Here is a 19,645-nt window from a genome sequence, read left to right on the forward strand (position 1 = left end):
GGGTTTATGCTTTTCAATTACAAGTCGCGTTTTTTTTTTTCTTTTTTTCTTTTTTTTTTTTTTTTTTGGCGAGGTGTATTAAGTTAAAGAAATAGGAGTGGTGAACGGCACCGCTGCAGAGTCGCCTTCTGGTACAGCTCCCTGTGCGCTGTCATGGAATGGTTTGGGTTGGGACGTTAAAGCCCATCCAGTCCCACCCCCTGCCATGGGCAGGGACACCTTCCACTATCCCAGGTCGCTCCAAGCCCCGTCCAACCTGGCCTTGGACACTTCCAGGGATGCAGGGGCAGCCACGGCTTCCATGGGCAACCTGTGCCAGGGCCTCCCCACCCTCACAGGGAAGAATTCCTCCGCAATATCCCACCTAGCCCTGCCCTCTGACCCTGGGAAATGACTGCCCGTGACAAGGTGCCCCACGAGTGCGCTCCAAACCCAATCATTCCCTGACATTCCCGCAGTTCCAAAACACCCTCCATCCCTGTACTCCCCCGTCTCCCCTCGGGACTACACCGCCCATGATGCCCCGCGGCGCCCCCGGAAGCGGCCGCGCGGCGGCGGCGGCGCGCGTGCGCCGTGGGGGCGGCGGCGGTGTGTCCGTCATGGCGGCGTCCATCTCCGGCTACACCTTCAGCTCCGTGTGCTACTGCAGCGCCAACAGCAGCGCCGACCACGTACGTGCCCCGCGCCGCCGCACCGGGGCCGCGGGGGGGGCCCCGGCACCGCGCACCGAGCGGCGCGCGCGCCGCGGGCTGCCGGCCGCGCCGCCGCTCCCGTGCGGCCCAGCCGCGGGTCACGGCGGGCGGGGGCGGCCCCCCCACGGGCGCGGCGGGGCGGGATGTGGGGTGTCCCGGAGGGATGTGGGGTGTCCCGGCGGGATGTGGGGTGTCCCGGCGGGATGTAGGGTATCCAGGCGGGATGTGGGGTGTCCAGGCGGGATGTGGGGTGTCCAGGCGGGATGTGGGGTGTCCAGGAGGGACGTGGGGTGTCCCGGCGGGATGTGGGGTGTCCCGGCGGGATGTGGGGTGTCCCGGCGGGATGTGGGGTGTCCAGGAGGGATGTGGGGTGTCCTGGCGGGATGTGGGGTGTCCGGTCTGCTCCCCCTTGTGCAGGATGTGGGATACCCGGGATGCCGGGTGTCCAGGTGGGACGTGGGTTGCCCAGGCGGGATTTGGGGTGTCCGGCGTTCTCCCCTCGGGATGGGGAATGGCAGGGCTGTTTCCCGGCATGCGGGGTGCTCCGAGCGCTCCCCGTGAGGCGTGCGATGCCCGGGCGGGATGTGGGGGATCCCGGCGGGATGTGGGGTGTCCGGGAGGGATGTGGGGTGTCCAGGTGGGATGTGGGATGCCCGGGCGGGATATGGGGTGTCCGGGGCTCTGTCCCCCGGGATGTGGGATGCTAGGGCTGTTCCCTGGGATGTGGGGTGCCTGGGATGTTCCCGGCGGGGCGGGGCTCCTGCGGGACTGGGATTACAAGCAGGGAACGCGCGTGTGGAAGCTCCGTGGGTGGGTTCCCCGCAGCCGCGACTGACCAGCGCAGAGCTGGGGTGTTCCCGAATCCCTCGGGTTTGTTGGCATGATTTTGGGCTGAGCTTGCTCTTCAGCTCTGCACCACCACCTCAGTGCTTTGTGCCAAAACCACGCCATTCCTGCTCAGCCTCCTTCCTCGTTTTGGGTAGGGATGGAGAAGAAATTACTTTAATTTACCTTTAAATCGACATCTGGGGTTTATAATCCCTGGTTTTTTTCGGGGTTCAGCCCAGTCTCCACACAGAAATTTGGGCAAGGCTCTGCAGGTGTAACCTCCACTTCCCTGGGGTTTGCAGGAGCAAAGCAGGCTCTTCCTCATCCCTTTGGGGCTGGGGCAGAGCCCTCCCTTCTGTAACGTGTTTCCCTCGTGTAAGTTGTGTGTGGAATGTTGGTTTTGGACAAGCCATCCCTGCAGTGCTGTTGGCACAAAGGATGTTGGCAAAGCAGAAGATCAGGGCGGGTTGTACCCGCTGCAGCTCAGACGTGTGCTCCAAACTGAATCTTTGGTCCAACTTAAGGGCTGAGAAGGTTACAGTAAGTGACTGTATGCAGTGGATTTCTGTCCTGTTTTAGTGCTTTTAATTTCCTTTTGATTTGCAGGAAGGATTTCTGCTGGGAGAGGTGAGGCAAGAAGAGACCTTTAGCATCAGTGATTCACAGATCAGCAACACCGAATTTCTACAAGTGATTGGTAAGTGGTGTAGCTTTGAGACGTTCTGAGACTGGCACTGCTCAGGTTTTAAGTCTCCAGGACAAAATTTCACTAAGAATCACTTCACTTGTGGGACCATCACGGGGTGTATCGTATTTGCCACGGTGTCTGTGTGTCCTTTGCTAGTCACAGGGGTTTTGTGCATTTCCTTGTGTGAAGAAAGGATTGTTGATTGAAGACATTTATCTGCATTTCACGATGGAGAAATTACTTCCTTGGCTGTGGGTCCTGGGAGGGAGTTTCTTGTGAATTCGTTGCATGATTTACTGGGACGGGAAAGGGGCAGATTTTCGGTGGAGGGTTTGGAGGGACAGCTGGGAGTTGGTGACATCATAAACTGTCACAGCGAGACTGGACAAGGAATATTTGTCAGACAACTTGTTTGACAAGCACAAGGACTCTATGGCTGATCTGTGTGAAAAGTGAGAGAAGATTGAAGCTCTTGCTGTTAAGGGCCAGTTGAATTAGATTTTTCATACATGAGTGAGAAGCTGTTGTTGCATGTTTTTTAGCTCTTTGGTTTGTAGAAAATAGGAAAGCCCTGAAAGAAAAGGCCTTTTTTGTTTCTGTGTATATAACCAGATGTTAAAATACATCTAAACCCCCTGAAAAACCCAAATGTGTCCGTACCTGGCTTTGTGAGTCTGGTCCCAGATAACAAAGCAGGGTCTGCATAAAGCTCAGGTGATCACAAACATCTTTGGATCGACTCTCAGTTGTTTTCCTGACACAGAACTGACGATCTGAAGTGGTGATGGTTGTGTGCTCAGCAGTCCAGAAGGCTGAGTAGTTTCCTGTTCTGGTTATTCCTGAGAGATCACAGGTGGTAAATTGACTGAAGTGTCAATTAATTAATTAGTTAGTTGAGCTAAATTACAGAAAATAAAGGCCTAGCATTTTCTGTGTGTGCATATAATCACTGTCAGAGCACAGTCTGAGGGAAGGCAGCTGATGGTTCTGTGTGTTCAGACAGAATTGACAGAGCCAGTCACTTGCTGAAGTTTTTAAAGCAGACACTGCTCTGCAGTGGTCACTGATCCTGGTTGTTGTTGGCAGTGATGTCACCAGCTGCAGCCTTGGCCTGGTTTCCTAAACCAAGTATTTGTGGTGTTAGAAATCACTCCCTTTTTAGATCGCTCCTTTGTCACATTATTAGTTACAGTTACTTTACGAAAATGGAAATTACCCACCCGTGAGGACCTTCTGGATATTTTGTTGTTATTGTTGTTGTTTAGCAGACTTTTACTTCAATATTTATTCGTGAACATTAACCCTTGAGCTCCCAGTTCAGCTCAAGAGACTGACAGTTTTGTGGCACTGTTGCCACAGACGAGTTTTAACTTCCTTTTATCTGCAAGATCAACGGTGATGTTTGAGTATATTATGTGTGTATATACACTGTGCACACTCCATCTATAAATAAGCCAGTCTGTAAGCCCTAAATTTAGAATGCTGGCTGCTTCATGTGGTCTGAGCAGGAGGCTTTTTGCTTCCTGTTTTTCAGAACATGAGGTCTGTGTGGCAATATCATAACCCAAGGATCAAGACTGTTGTTGCAGTCAACGTATTTCCTGGAAGACGCTGGTCTAAGCTGCAATAATTGCACTTGCTGGCTTTGTTAGCAGATTGTTTCCTGCATGATGGTGTGAAAATATCAGGGTTGATACAATTTTATACAGTTCCTAAGAAAGCAGCTCTCACAGCAGCATCCTGAGGAGTTCTTGCAAGTGAGGTTGTACATTTCCTTGGGCAGTGGGCTTGGAATGGACGCTCTGGGCCTTGTTTTGATAGACACTAAATATGCTGGGATGTTACTGTGTGCAGTCTGCTGTTCCTGGGAATTGTGATCCCACTGTGACTCGGCTGAGATGGCAACCCTGAGCAGCAGGTGGTGACTCACCCTCCAGGAAGGAAAAGTCTGAGCAAAGTTGTTGCTGAACACTCCAGTGGGGTTCTGCTGTGGGAGCTGGAAATATTAGTGTTACATTATCATAGAATCATGGAATGGTTTGGGTTGGAAGGGACCTTAAAGCCCATCTCATTCCAACCCCCTGCCATGGGCAGGGACACCTTCCACTATCCCAGGTTGCTCCAAGCACCTGAAAAAAATAAGTCATGCTTGGTGTTGGAGAGATAATGGGGATTGGAGTTTTATTCTTTTTGTACTCTTCTCTGAGATTACTGGCACGTTACAACCTTTGCTCCTTAAATAAGCACGTTAGCATTTATTGCAACCTGTTGAGCGAAAAAATACTGCTCTGACTTTTTAATATCTCATAGAACAGAATTATAAATTGCAGCTAAATGTTTTGAAATGGCTCTGAACCCCTTTTATTATTACAGACTGTTTGCCTTGCCTCTTGAAACACTCCAGTGTGTAACATCACAGTGATTGCCTTCCCCACCCCTGTTTTTATTCCTTGCTGCTGTAACAAAGTGTCTATGAACGAAAGTGAACTGTTGTGGAAAGGGATATCAAAGAGAAAAAATGCTTTTATGAGGAGCTTACAACTGTAGTATTAGAACATTATTGTGTGTATTTCTGGCTCCTGTATCTCTGTGTGTCTGAGCAAGTGTATGTCTTATTAATATATTTCCCTCTGTAAAATATCAGATCATAAAGAGAAGCCAGTGTTCTGGGTATGGTACTGTGTCATCAGGTGTTGCTGAGACATTAAGGGCAGTGTGTGGCCTGACACAAATGTTTATTTGCTCAGTAGATGTGATGTGGAAAGTTCATGCAAGATATGCCACTGTAATTTCCCTTTGCCTTGAGCAGTTGGACATATTTCTCTCTTTTTTTTTCTTTGTTGTTGCAGAAATCCATAACCATGAGCCTTGTTCAAAACTCTTTAGGTAAGCTTTTTTTTTTGTTGTTGTCTTCCTTGTGTTGGATGCAGAATATAAAAATAGGGAGCTCACTGCAATGTATTAGCATTTCAGATGTCCCTACCAGTGTTCTGCTCATCTTATGGTATTACAGAAATCCATGGAAATGGCACCAACCATGACAATGAAATGATGAGATCACGGTTTCAGTAGCACTTAACCTTAGGTTGGAAGGGGCTTATTTCTCTGTCTCTTTGAATTTCCATCTTGGGTAGCTGGTGGAGGTAGAATAGGAGTCAGTTCAAATCCTGCCACTCTGATAATGAGGATGAATGTCAAAATCAATTGAAATTATTGCAGTTTCAGCTTGGCTCTGCCTGGGCCTGGTGGGTCACAGCACACCCTGGTGCCCTAACCCTTGTGCCTTGCTGGGTTACCAGGTTGTTTTGTAGTTAGTTGTACTGACCTGCACCGACTAATTATTCTGAAATCTTTCAGCTTTCTAGTTATTTTTGCCTTCTGATCTTCTGAACTCCAGAATTTAAATTAAATATGGGGCAAATGTATTCTATTTAACAGCTTCCATCTATTTACATGTAGATTTTCTTTGTAGTCTTCACTTGTTCATACAGTGATGGCTGTCTAGAATTCCTTTTTAGAAGGAATTCCCAATTAATCTCCTCTTGTCTTTATTTGGAGATTTCCAGCCAATTAAGAAGACACAGTAGCTCAGATACTGTGATTGACAGTGGTTGCATTAAGAAAAAAGCTGCAGTCACTCCCTTGCTGGTTGATAATTACAGAGAGGGTGCTCTGAAGGCAGTGATTTAAATGCTGCAGACTCCACACATGGAGATAATATCCCAGTGTCTGGGAGGCTCTTCCTGGATCCCAGGGATGCTTTGTGCAGCGCATATCCAAACGGGTCACGTTCCCTGCTTCCCCCCAGCCAAGGGATGGGTTGTTAGTGCCTGAGCTGATGGAGGGAGGGGAGAAGCATCCACTGTGTGCTGCTGCACAGGAAAACTGGTGAATCCACTCACTGCAGAGCACGAGGGAAGCTCTCACAGCTCACGCACTTTTTATCGGTACCAGAGGGTGCTGTTGGTTGCTCTGCTCCCCTGATTGTAGCAGATGCTGATTTGGGCTTTTTCTGCCTTATCCTTTTGACTTAATTGTGGCCAATGTGAGGCCTGTTGCTCATCCACTGTGCTCTTGTCAGCTGGCACTGCTGATGTTGAGTATGACAGGCTTGGCTCCAGTGCTGTTGCTGAATGAGAAGCAAAGATTTTTAAAAGACTGATTTCTCTGTCTGTGCAGTTTTCAGATGGATGTCTCTCATTACATACTAGTTGCTCATCCTATTAAAAAAATTATTCTTATAAAGCACAGAAAGAGAAAGAATTGGATGCCTGCTACTTACCAGAATGCATAAATAAATATTGTGAACGGGAATTGGAAAGATTATGTAAATATTGCATATCTCAAATGAGTTGTAGTCTGAATTTTCACTACAACTTGCATCTTGAAGCGAATGGTATTTCCACCCTTATTTACCAGCCAAGTACCGAGCTCAGGATTTTCTGTTGTGTTTTTTACCACCCACCCCCAACATAAGAGCTGAGATCACAGACCTCTAAACCAGAGTGTTTTCCTGCACTGCTTGAGGTGTCAGTGATAGCAGCTCTTGAAAGAGACCACGGACTTGGCAGGTAAGGCAGGGAGGAATCTATTTTCAAATGTTTTTCCTTTTATCATGCAGTGTGATCTGCTTATGTTTCTGAACCTGTGTGTGTAGGTAGATGTAGAAATGCTTAAATCTGTTGTGCCCTCAAAATAACGACATGTCAGGGTTTGGGCCTCAGTTCTGGAAGCAGAGCCTTATGGAAAGACCATGATACTTTGGATTACTGCTGCCTCTTTTGGCTTCGAGGGTCCAACCACGTGAGTCTGATTGCAGGGCTGGAGCTCAAGAAGTTGATTAGAAGTTGCATGTAAAATGGCCCTGCTTTCCTTTCTTTTAGGCAGGGTTTTAACAATTAAACCCCTGATGTTGATAAAGGTAAAGCTCTGGAAATTGCTTTGTATTGTATAGAATGCCACCTATTTGAAGAATGTTCAAAGTGTAAGTTATTTACTCTATGTATAACATATGTGTGTAAACTGTGTATGAGCCTTTCTCTCTTCCTTTTTTGGTTCCAGCTTTTATGATTATGCAGGCAAGGTTAACGAGGAGAGTTTGGACAGGATCCTTAAAGACAGAAGAAAAGTAAGTTTTCTCTCTTTTCCTCCTGTTCTGGTCATTAGAAAGAGTGGGTTTGGAAAACAGATGAACAGAAAAAGGTAATTAACTGGGAGAAATGTTTTCTTTCATAAGTCTGATGGTTTGTTTTGATCCAGGGCTTATCCTGTACAGAAGTTGGTGGATTTGTGGTGCTTAGGTTAAACTGGGGGCAATGTCTAATTACCCTGAAGAAATACAAAGGATTTAAGTGTAGGTCTCCAAAAGTGAAAGGCTGTATTAACCCCCTCAAATTTCTCAGCTAAAAAAATGTGGCATAATGATTGTGTACTTTGCTGCTGAAACCACCAAAAATGCAGTTGATCTGCAAATCTGTTCATTTAAAGGAATTGTAACGATTTAGCCTTGTAACTGCAATTTTTGCACTGTCACTTTTAAACTGGAAAAACTCTTCAATCAGTTTTTTTCACAGCTTAGAGATGTTTAAAGATGTTGCCACAGCTTTACATCCTGGTTGTTAGTAGCACAGCCAGTATTAAGAAGATTAAATTTTATTAGTTCTTGGGAGAAGACTCAAACCTTTTCCTAATTATCCAAGAATTGTTTCAGAGGTTCTCATGAACTGATGGGTCAAAGAGCAGAGCTGAAGGTGTGGTTCCTTATGTAGGGAATTGGTGGAGTGAGTTTCCAGCATTGAATCCTGAATTCTGTGACCCTGTAACTACTGTAGAACATTACAGAGGATATTAAGTTCCCCCCTCAGGAGATGAGGCAAAAAACATAATTAAAAAATGTTTGCCTCCCACTGGTTTTCGCTGGAATGTTATTTTTTAGGATCTGCCTTACAGGGAGACTGGCAAGGTGCATAATCTGTGGGGAGAAAGTTGGCAAAACCAGAGAAAATAACACTTGAAGTGCCATGTGACTGCAGCATCACAGATTTAATGACATTAATTGTCATAATGTCTAAAGAGAAAGAAATACTGCTGTCTGGGAATAAAGACAGTCTTGTGTTCTCTTTTATTAGTAAACTAAGCAGGCTTTATTACATTCAGGCTTAATAATTTTGTATTTAATATAAAAAAAAATAAAAAGAAAGCTTCCTGTTCTTTTATTTAACATGGGAGTTGTTTTATAGTTGATAGTCGTGTTGTAACAGGATGCTACACTTGTTTTGGTGCAAAGGTGCAAATCTCTAGGAATTCAGATTGTTTTGCTGTAATAAAGCTTTTGGCTAATTGTGATACCACAGTTTTAGCAACTTTATTCTCAGAAGGTAAACGTGCATCTCTGAGTTAACACTTTTCTGATGTGCTTGGATTGCAGAACGTTATTGGGTGGTACAGATTTAGGAGAAACACGCAGCAGCAAATGTCCTACAGAGAGCACATCATTCACAAACAGCTGACACACATCCTTGGAGTGCCTGATCTTGTCTTCCTTCTCTTCAGCTTCATTTCCACTGCAAATAACTCAACACATGCTTTAGAATACGTGCTTTTTAGACCAAACCGAAGGTAAGCCCTCTCTGTACATGAGCCAAGCCTCATTTCTGGCTTCTTACTGCTATTCTTCAACCTATTTAGAAGTTTGCACAGTTGTATGTAAATTAAATGTTTGTCTAATAATGTCTTGGGGTACACCTGTTAGGGTAACAAGCCACCTTTTGTTGGTGATGGCAGCTTTTCTCCCTGTGCAAATAACTTATGAATTAAAGTTGGGGGGAGCAAAAATTCTTTTTAGACTTTAAATCATGAAACAAAAAATATATTTTAAGAGATATCAGATGTTTCTTATAGTGGACCTGAATGTGCCTGTGGTAGTTCAAGTGCACATTTCAAAGGTCCTAAGAGGTATAGAGGTAGGAGTTTTTGATCCTGCATTTATTTGGAACACAGCCTGTAATGTATTTAACAGCTTCTATAATAAACCTAAAGCAGAAGCTTTAAAACGAGAAGAGTTGTGATCATCAGAGAGCTGGGGTAATATCAAGGGCTACTGTAAAGGATCTTTTGCAGATGAATTAAGATGTCTTTCTAAACTTTTCTCTGCAGGTATAATCAAAGGGTGTCGCTTACTATTCCTAACCTAGGCAACACTAGCCAGCAGGAATACAAAGTCTCTTCAGTGCCAAATACTTCTCAGAATTATGCCAAAGTTATTAAGGAACACGGGTAAGGATTTTTCCTTTAAAATTAGAATTAGTCTTCATGCTCCCCATTCTGTACCTCCCAAAGAATGCCACAAACAGGCATTTTGAGCAGGAAAAAAAACTAGTTCAGGAGAAGAGTGGTCAATTCCTACTGTGCTTTTTTCCTGCTTAAAGCTGAATCTTGCAGGGAACTCGGTGCATTCCTCAGAAAAGCAGAGTTGGTGTGGCCAGTCCATGCTCTGGGCCTTCTGGCTTGACCTCCACTCACCATCCACCTCCCCAAGGAATTCTGTGTGCAAGCCTCATTTAAAACTTGAACTCTGACTCGGAAGTCTTGCTGTTTCTCTTAAGAATTTTTACTTACATGCTGTAAATGCCAAGTAGCTTTTCTGGCTGTTAACAAGGAAATTATACAAGCTTAAAGATTTCTGCATAAGTTTAATCTCATTCAAATGAGACTTTGTTGTTCCAGAAGGAATTTTTGGTATTGAATATGCTGCTGCCCAATTGGATCTTGACAGTATTGTACTTTTTTAGCAATATACTATTGCTAAAATGGCATATTTAGCAATAAAATACATTTTAGAAATACAGTGATAGGCTGCTTAACAGCAATTCAAAGAGAGCATGAGCTAGAAGCCTGTGTTGTTCTTCTCTAACCAGTGATTTCTGCTTTGCTTCTTCTTTTTAGTACTGATTTTTTTGACAAAGATGGAGTGATGAAGGACATCAGGGCTATATATCAGGTTTATAATGCACTTCAGGAAAAAGTACAGGTAACATCCTCTGCTTCACAGTGATCAGTTTGTCTGGGGCATCTTGTATTCATCCTTTGGTTAAAGCAGGAGTGGAGGGGATGGAGATTTTTGGAGCTCATAAAGAATTACCACGAACTGCAGGAAAATCAGTCTGATTTTAATAATGAAATATGTCAATTTCTGTGTAATGTGTGCATTTCCAGTCTGTAGAAGTGGTTGGTATGAGTACCATCAATTCTTTCTCTTTTTCAAGCAAATGATTCAATCCTTAGGGATTTCTGGGAGGTGTTAGTTATTTTTAAGAGTGTGCATTGAAGAGAAGCCTTGCTGAAGGCTGTAGGGATTTGCAGAGGTTTAAAAACGACTCCTGGCTTTGGGTATGAAGCATCAGCAGAACTCCATCTGTTAGTTAAAACTTGTGTGGAGCATGAGTGAATCCTGCTCCAGAAGTGCCAAAGCATCTGAAAGTGCCTGGAGTGTGGGATCTGCTCAGTGTGTGCCTGTCAGCTCACAGCTTGTCCTGTGTGAAGAGCAGCGTGGCTGTGCTGCCCCAGGAGCTCACACAGCTGCCAATTGTGCTGGAGTCACAGCTTCTTCCCAGGCTTTCCCTCTGCATCTGCCCTGGGTGGGGGGGATTTGTGTCTCTGCTCCAGCTGAGCTCTGCTGGTGTGCTCGTGGAGCAGGGAATGAGGCAGCAATCCCTCCATCCATCCCCTGGCCCTGCCTGCACAGAGCAGCTGCTCTTTCTCCGTGGGAAGTTGCTGCTTCCCAGCCTACCTTGGAAGGTGGGTAAGGCACACCCAAGGAAACTTCAGGGGATAGAAAAATTTATCTTCAGAGCTCTATTTCATTAGCTCCTGGCATTACTTGTAACACTGCTTGTGCCAAGAGCAGGTACATCCCTTGTGCTCCTGCTGTTGTTTGAATTACTGGCTCTGGATAATGGGAATGGGATTGTTTAGCCTGGAGAAAAGGAGGCTCAGGGGGACCTTATTGCTCTCTGCAACCTGAAAAGAGACTGGAGCCAGGTGGGGCTTGAGCTCTGCTCCCAGGGAACAAAGGACAGGACAAGAGGAAACTGCCTCAAGCTTCTTCAGGGGAGGTTCAGATTTGGTATTAGGGTTTTTCACAGGAAGGTGTTGGCACAAGCTGTCCAGGGAAGTGGTGCAGTCACCATCCCTGGAAGCGTTCAAAAAACATGTGGGTGCCCTTGGTTTAGAGGTGAACATGGTGGTGGTGCTGGGTCGATGGTCTTGATGATCTTAAGCATCTTTTCCAACTTTAACAATTCACGATTCTCTGATAACCAGGGAGACAACACTGTAGAGAAAGAATGAGAAAGACTGGGAGAGGGCATAGAACCATGGAGTGGTTTGGGTCGGAAGGGACCTTCATGATCATCTCGTTCCACCCCCTGCCATGAGCAGGGACACCTTCCACTAGTCCAGGTTGCTCCAAGCCCCATCCAACATGGCCTTGAACACTTCCAGCATAGGACACTTACTAACTTTGGATCTTGTGACAAATCTTCTGTAATGATGAATTATTTGAAAATGCTTTTCCCGTAATGCAACAATTGGGAATTGGCAACAGCCAGTAAAGAAAACGGTCTTGAGCTTAAATATCACACTCTGAGACAGTGAAGTCCTGCCTTTACTTTTATGCTTTTAATGGCGTCCTGTCTGGTAGTAGCTTTATTAATGTTGTCCTGGAATTATTCCCTGTCTTTTTGCACAATCTTAGCATATCTTATGTTTTTCTCCCAGGCAGTATGTATAGATGTAGAAAAAAGTGAACGTGTTGTTGAATCTTTTCAAGCCGATGTAAACAAGTTGAAAAGGCAAATAGCACAGAAGAAGAATGAAAAAGAACAAGAAATAAGTAAGTTGCCTTTTAATTACTTTGTTTTTTCTTCTTTTTCCCCAGAAGCAGATGCTGTAAGTACAAAAGGTTTTGTAGAGTTAAAATAATTTCTTTTATTCCTGATAATTCATGGGGAAAAAAGTCCCATTGGGAAGTGTATGTGATGGATTTACACTGCATGACACCTGAACTGTGAAAGTGTGTGTGAAATACTGCAGGTATTTCTGTTGGAGTCATCCAGAGCTAGCAAGCTTAAAATATGGGAGAGAGACAACACTGTAGAGGAAGTCAATTCTGAAAATAATACAGGAAAAGATCAGCTGTAGGAAAGGAAAAGTGGAAAAAAACAAATTAAACACTGGAGAGATTCCTTTTGCAGGAAAGAAACGGGGTGGTGTGTTTACAGAACAGGAGCTATCCATGGTTTTATAAAATCTTTATTCTCTTTCCCACTCTCCATTCCCACGTCCCTCCTGCCTAAAAATTGAGTGTCACCTCAGGAGACTTTTGTTTAGGAGTAGATGAGTTTTGTGGAGAGCTCAGACCTTTCCAAGGAGACATTGATGACCCAATTTAAATTGTGAGTGCAAGGGAAGACTGCAGGTAGAGGGTAGGAGCAGAGAGAATGGACAAATGGGAAGTAAGATTAAAACCCAAGTAATTCATAAGCAAATTGCATATTTCAGCAAACGGTGCTTCTTTTTTTGAAGAGATAAGCAAATAACCAAATTTTGTCATTTTAGCTACAAGATGGCTTTTATTACTTGTGTGTCCTGTTACCTAAGGCTGTGTCTGACACTGAAAGATGGTTTAGGTGGGTGAACACCCTAAACTGTGCAGTGGCCCTGCTGCTGCCATGAGTGGATATTGTTACTTTCTCCAAGCAGCAAGGTACAGTTATCACATGAGCACTGCAGGGCACAGCTTGATCTGTCAGCCCAGGTTCTCCTTCCTCTGAGCCCCAGAGATAAGGTAAAAGAGGCAGGATTAGCTCCAGACCATTTAAAAGATGGAAGTGCATGAGTCACTGCTGTTTCCTGCTTGGCTGCAGATGAAGCAGGCAGGGAACTGCTACTATGGAGAAGTAGAGGTGGGTATTTAGTGTGACTGGAGCTGATCCAGTTATATGGAAAAGCTGGGGGAGGAGGAGGAAGAGCAGTCTGTGCTCGCCTCTAGGTACTACCAGTGAGATGCAAATGCTGGACTGAGAATTCACCCAGAGCAGATAATCATGTGAGAGGGCTGGAAGAAGAAAACATGCAGCTTGTAAGTCTGCAGCATTTTTAGATGTGAGTAGTTAAATGCTGAATCTGGCCTTGTGTTCTTTCACTTGCTCAGTATCAGGAGAATTTCCTTGGTTTTACCGAGTTAAATATTCCAGTTAATCATTCTCCGGGCTGGAGGAAGAGGGAGCATTTCATTCCAGTTCCTGCAGTAGTGAAAGCTTGTTATTCTTATAAACTTTTGGTTAACAGGCTGTGACTTAACACTCCAGCATAAAAGTCGAGACTTTATTTGCCAGAGCAGTGGAGTAGTTTTGTACACATAACGTGTTCCAGGGTGTGGTGAGTGCTGTGCACTTCCCAGGTGCCAGGAAATCTCCCACTGCAGTTCCCGTATTGTGGCCCAAAAATGGAGTGCTCTTACACAGCCACTGGAGGGAATATGCACCTTTTATTGCTAAAAGATGTCTCACTGACTTGATGAAAGGAAATCTTCACCCTTCATTTGTGTTTTTCCCAGAAATGTGGTGTTACAGTAAGTAGAGCTGATCCCGTTTTGGCTGTCACTTTACCTATCCCAGTGTCAGTTCTGACAGGTGTCTGGAGGTTAATAACCACTTAGAAACGAGTCAAAAACTTCAGTCTTTCCCAGTGCTTAACAACACTTCCTGCCAGGAAGTTTTTCGTTGTATCTAATGTACATAACTTACCTTTCCACAGCAGCCTCTTGGGCCCGTTTGAAGAGTGAAACTGTTACCTCAGTCTTCCCTTCTGATCCCTGTTATTGCAACCTTTCCTCTTAGGTCATGATTTTTAGATCTCTAACGAGTCCTTCCCTTGGAGTTTCTCCAGTATTTCCCTATTTTTTAAACTGTGGTGTTCAAAATTAGATGAATTCCAGTTGTATTCTTGACCATTGCAGTGAAATAATACATGCCTGTATCTCAGCAGCTGAACACACTTCATGCTTGTTGATATTTACAGTTTACTTAGATCAAGTGTTTCTTTTCTGCAGAGGGATGCAACTGTTCCTCATTTTGTAAGGTTTTGCAGTTCATTATTCCTGTGCACATCTTCCTTAAAATCATCTTCCCAAATCATCTCATTTAAGATGACTTCCACATTCCTGTTCTGATAACCCTGTTGCACCTGCAGCTATAATTCCATCATTTAGGTTTTTAATGAGAGTATGTTTTTTAAAATAACAATTTGAGGGAAGAAAACAAGGTAATTTCTTTGCAGGTGTTCATGAGATTGTCCCCAGGCACAAGGGGCATTGGAAGAGAAAGCAGAAAGTGGTATTTTTAAGATGTAATATCAAAACTCAGTTATCACAGATGAAAAGTGAGTCAAACTTTGAGTAGTAAATAAGACACAGGTGGAGAGGAGCAGTCACAGTGAGCCCTAACGGAGGTTACTGTGCTTTTGGTTGTGAGAAGGAACAAAAGTACAGAGGAGAGATGAGGTGGAAACAGCAACAGGCTGTGGAAACATCCTGTAGCTGTGTTTTTTGGGAGCTTAGCTGGAGGAAATGAACTGTACAGGGTGACTGTGCACATGAAAACGTAGCACGCCTGCACTTGGGTAGTTTATTTTCTCTCTGACACATTTTGTTTTTGAAATGGGATCACGGGGATAATTGAGTTGTGCTGATACTGATGAGTTCCATGGCTGCACTGCTAAATTTAGGGCAGTCTGTCACGCTCCAAGAGTGGGTTGTAGCAATAAACAGGATTTGGTGTGATGGTCAGGGATAGTGTATTGATGACTATATAAGACAAAAATCAGAATTAGGAAAGATGAGCGGTGGAGACTGGGAGGACAAAATCAAGGGCTGGAGTTGGAAAGCAATGCCAGGGACGAACATTTCATAACAACCAGAACGAAAGGAGAGAGGACAGCGCCGTGTGGGGGTCACAGCTCGTGAAACACATCTCCAGGAAAGCATTAAGCACCCCCACGTCCTTTGTTTTGCAGGAATGCAGCAAGCAATTTTAAGCAGGCAAATGCCAGCAGATAACCTGGAACCCATGTTTGTTCCCCGGATGTCCTACACTGGGTTTGCTGTGGAAGGCTGCACGCTGGAAGACTCGGATGTGTCTGATCCTCCCCCTCCCTACTCCGATTTCAACGCAACCAGCCAGGACGGCGCTGCCGGCCCCGGCCTCCTGGACAGCAGTGTCTTCATGCCTCGGCCCCAAGCAGTAGGTTCTTCCAGTTATGTTTCCACAAATGCAGGATTGAAATATTCTGGTAATGGAGCATCCATGCCATCTTCCCAAAGAGCGGTCGGTGACAATGTTGACGAATCAGAAGACAGTGATTATGAGAATTTGCTTGAACCCACAGAGTCCTCTGACAGTGAATACTCACAGACAAGGGATTCACGGCCTCCAGCACATCCCGATGGTGATTCCAGGAACACTCAAACTTCTCAGATTTGATAGGGGGGAAAAAAACAAAAGAATCCACATGACACTGTTTTTTTCATAATTGTTACCGACAGATTTTGGGGATTTAACCTGGAGGAGATGAACTACACAGGATTACTGTGCACACAAAATGTAGAAGACTTGCACTAGATGGTTTATTTACCTTGTGATACATTTTGCAAGTTTTATAATGGAATCATTAGGATAATCAAGTTGTACTAATACTGATGAGGTTCATGGATGTACTGGTAAATTTAGGCAAAATGAAATTTATAGAGATCTTGTAGCTTTTGTTGCCATATTTTCTTTAAGACAATAAATTGGGATGTAGTAACTAAGCACAGTTAGTCTACAGATAATGTTCTCAAATCAAAACTTACCTCTTGCACTATCATGCCTTGAATTTTAATTTTTGAAAGGGAATAAATGTATCAGCCGCCTTCAAAATAGCTTTCGATGGTAAGCCAAATTGGCCTTTGCAAGCAGAGAAATTTTGATAATTCTGAGGAGCCTGATTGGAAAAGATGTGGTCAACCTTCTTCTGTGGGCATGCTCTTATCAGAGGAGGGCTCTGGTCTGACCTTTTTTTACAAGCAGAATGTGTCTCACTTCAACTGATGGTTGCCTTTTTTTCTGTAAAGGTTTGGGGAGGGGGGGGGTTGGGATGCCTGGTAAATCATCCAAATGAATGTCATAAATATAATTATTCTGGTCTCACTGGGTTTACAATGACTTTACGCCACACTGGCCTCATTTATTGTCTCATTGGTTATTTTAGCATAAACACAAAGTGCACATGCAGGAGTAAATGACCGACAGAAGTAGTAAATTCCATCATGATTGGACTTCGGAGTCTGCAAATTGCAAACATCAGAGACTGCTTCTTGCATTTTATTTGCATCTGAGTATTGGATTTACGCTTCTAGATGAGTTTTTTATGTATTAAGTAGGGGGATAGGGTAGGAGAAGATTGTTTGGAGAGTCCCCTGGGTTTATTACCTCTTTTCCTCTGGGTGAAACGTGTAAATGATTATTTTAAATTGAATTACAGCTCTTGTCAGAAAACTGCCGTTTGGGATAAATGAAGTGTGGTATATTTAGAGAATTTCATGTTTGGATGCACTTAACTTTTATTTAAATACTGCTTGTATGCTAACGTTGCCCAAAATATGTGAAACTGTGCCACTAAGAAGTTTGTATTATTGGACTTTATCCCTGATGTGTAAGTGAGAAAATACACATTTTAAGATGAGGTTATCTGCAGCATTTATCACTTGAGGTGCCAGTAACCACTTCTTTGGTTTACACCCAGAAGAGCAAAGCAGTCCCTGTAAAATTTCAAATATGTCAGATTTACACACTGAAATTTCACTCTTTTGGGTCGTATCTGTAGGCAAAAGTCTGTTCATTGCCCTCTCCTGACCTGTACTCAATGAAGCAAAATAACTTTGGGAAAAAGGAGCTTTTGCAATTGCCGCTCTTCTACCGAGTGTTTCCACCTTTTAACATCCAGTGCTCTGGTTTTAACTATTTGACACATTATTCTCATTAGCCTTAACTCGATGGATTTTGCTTTGGAGCGTTGCAGTCCACGGGACAGAGACCTGGCTCTGGAGTTCATACCTGTGGCTCAAGGTACAGGTGTTGGGATCGGGATCGACAGGTTGGCAACCGCCGTCTTTTATTCCGTACAGAAACCTGCAAAATGTACATCTCTGACAAAGCAGTTCAATGTGACAATAAAAACCTTATTTAATCCTGTAGAGTAGGTTTTAATACTTGTCAGGTTTACCAGCTTAGTGTGAAAGAACTCACTGGGGGTACAGGCGTGGCAGCTCAAAAGTGGGGGTTTGTTAAGGCTGCTCTGTTTGGGGGACTGGGGGGGAGGAGGCAGAGCTATGCCATGTGTCTGCCACATTTATGTTGGTACCAGAGCCTTGAGGTCTGGGGGTTTATACCAAAAAATGCCTTGGTTTTACATACAGCACGCAGGTGAGCTGTGGTGGAACACATGTGTCATCCTGCCCTCTAGCCAGTGCCCATCTGCAGGTATTTTCATTTACCATAACTGCTGAGTCATAAGAGCAAAAGGTATGGGTTTATTTTTATATATATTTGCTGAAATTCAGATAATATCTTGGCAAAAGTACACGTGGCTGGCCTTTGCAGTTTTCATTACAGTCCTGCTAAATATAACAGTGTCGGGTTGTGATCTGCCTGAAGGCAACAGGGAGCAGCTTTGGTCATAAAACTGGAGCTTCACACCCGTGGAACACCAGTTTTCCACATCTGCCTCATGGACAGTCTCTCCTGGTGATTCCCAGGAGCACAAAGCCCAGCAGGCAGGGCCTGCAGCCGTGTCCTCTCACTGACAGGGAGGCAGCACTGAGGAAAACCTACTGAAAACTGGCATCTGTGCCCTTCAGTTCCAAATCCTGGAGTTTCTCTGGTGCAGGGAAATATTTTTTGGTTGTGAGTGCTGTGAGAAACCTGGAATTGCTGTTTATTTCCAAATTTACTTCGATTCCCCCCTCTGATTGTTTATAGTAGAAGAACAGGAATGTACTGTATAGAGAGAGTCAGTGAGTTAGAACTCTCACATATGCTTACAAAAGGAAGCACCACCAGATATTTCTGAAATTAGCTTGGATTGACACCATGGGAGCCTCTGAGTCCCCTCTTTGCTTAACAGACAGGTGAGCATTGTTAATTTTGGCATATTCGTGGCTCTGCAGGTTTTGAGTCCGTGTCTCACATCTCCTGACTGCTCGGGGACTTTTCAGTGCCTCTGACATGTCCTGAGTTAAAATTTAAAGGGAAGCTGTCACTGTTTAATGTAGCAGCAAAGTAAAATAAACAAACTGATAAGATTTCCTGTTAAGTGGGAAGATGCTTCAGACTATACTGAACTTAACTAGGATCACTCTGAAACTTGGCTTTTTTTGGTGCTGCAAGGTTTATTTTAAGCTTTTTGATAACAGACTTGCTTTGCTTGGCTCTTCCCGTGGTTCTGCCTCTGAGCAGTCCGTGGACCAGCTTGAAAGGTGTTGGCTTCGAGGAGAGTCTTCCCCCAGCTTTCTCTTGGTGTGTAAAATTACAGTGGTTTCACACACACATTTCTCTGTCAGATTTGTGTGGGGGTATTTGCATCTCTGTGGAAAACCTGTATGCTGCTTGCTTTTATAGAGCTGGGGAGAAAACAGAAGTACTTGGACACCTTCCAGTGCATAAAGGGGATGGGATATTGGGAAGAAATTCTTGGCTGTGAGGGTGGGGAGGCCCTGGCACAGGTTTGCCCAGAGAAGCTGTGGCTGCCCCATCCCTGGAAGTGTCCAAGGCCAGGTTGGAAGGTGTCCCTGCCCATGGCACGGGGTGGAATGAGATGAGCTTTAAGGTCCCTTTTGACCCAAACCATTCCATGGTTCTATGCCCTGTCCCAGCCTGTGCTCAGAACAATGACAGGATCATCACATGGCTCAGGTTTTCATTTGTCCCCCTCGGGGGGGGGGCTCCTGCAGAGCTCTCACCTGCTCCGCATTTCACACCTCCTGTAGCCAAATGTAAGGGTGTTTCTTCAGACTGTTGGCTCTTGTGTTTTCTTTTTCTTCTCTCTTAACCATGAATAACCTTTTATAGCATTGCAGCATCTTCAGATGAAGTTCCTCAGAGGAGAAAAAAGGAGATTCCCTTGCTCTGAACATGAATACCTATGGATTCCCCTCTGGGAATTATTCCCACTGGTGGAAGCAGAGAGGGCCGTCTGTTTTACTTACTGGCTCCCATCAAAACTGGATGGGGGGATGATCATTGTTCACGAGGAACAGAAGGGCTGGAACAGGTGAAAAGTCATGGTGTTACTTGGAAACCCTCCTCCAAAGGGAGGAAAATCCTGCATGCCACAGGTCTGT

At 44.6% G+C, this 19,645-nt stretch overlaps 1 protein-coding gene across 1 annotated transcript; it reads left to right on the forward strand.

Moving 5' to 3' along the window:
* Positions 1 to 578: 578 nt before the first annotated feature.
* On the forward strand, positions 579 to 17,500 carry ABRAXAS2 (abraxas 2, BRISC complex subunit). The gene is made up of 9 exons (XM_050305369.1): positions 579 to 671; positions 2,127 to 2,217; positions 5,058 to 5,094; positions 7,270 to 7,336; positions 8,636 to 8,826; positions 9,364 to 9,483; positions 10,153 to 10,237; positions 11,986 to 12,100; positions 15,283 to 17,500. The coding sequence occupies exons 1-9, from the start codon at positions 600 to 602 to the stop codon at positions 15,747 to 15,749; spliced, it is 1,245 nt and encodes a 414-aa protein (XP_050161326.1). The 5' UTR covers positions 579 to 599; the 3' UTR covers positions 15,750 to 17,500.
* Positions 17,501 to 19,645: the final 2,145 nt, after the last annotated feature.

The sequence above is a fragment of the Myiozetetes cayanensis genome, unplaced genomic scaffold, assembly GCF_022539395.1.
Source record: "Myiozetetes cayanensis isolate MyiCay16 unplaced genomic scaffold, myiCay2020 scf10, whole genome shotgun sequence".
Taxonomy (NCBI): domain Eukaryota; kingdom Metazoa; phylum Chordata; class Aves; order Passeriformes; family Tyrannidae; genus Myiozetetes; species Myiozetetes cayanensis.

What these genes read in the sequence shown, in the direction of transcription:
- ABRAXAS2 (XM_050305369.1), top strand. Translation starts at nt 600, where the DNA reads ATGGCGGCGTCCATCTCCGGCTACACCTTCAGCTCCGTGTGCTACTGC. An exon ending in CTTTTTAGACCAAACCGAAG is followed by an intron (nt 8,827 to 9,363) that starts GTAAGCCCTCTC and finishes TTTTCTCTGCAG; the next exon opens with GTATAATCAAAGGGTGTCGC. An exon ending in AAAGTTATTAAGGAACACGG is followed by an intron (nt 9,484 to 10,152) that starts GTAAGGATTTTT and finishes TCTTCTTTTTAG; the next exon opens with TACTGATTTTTTTGACAAAG.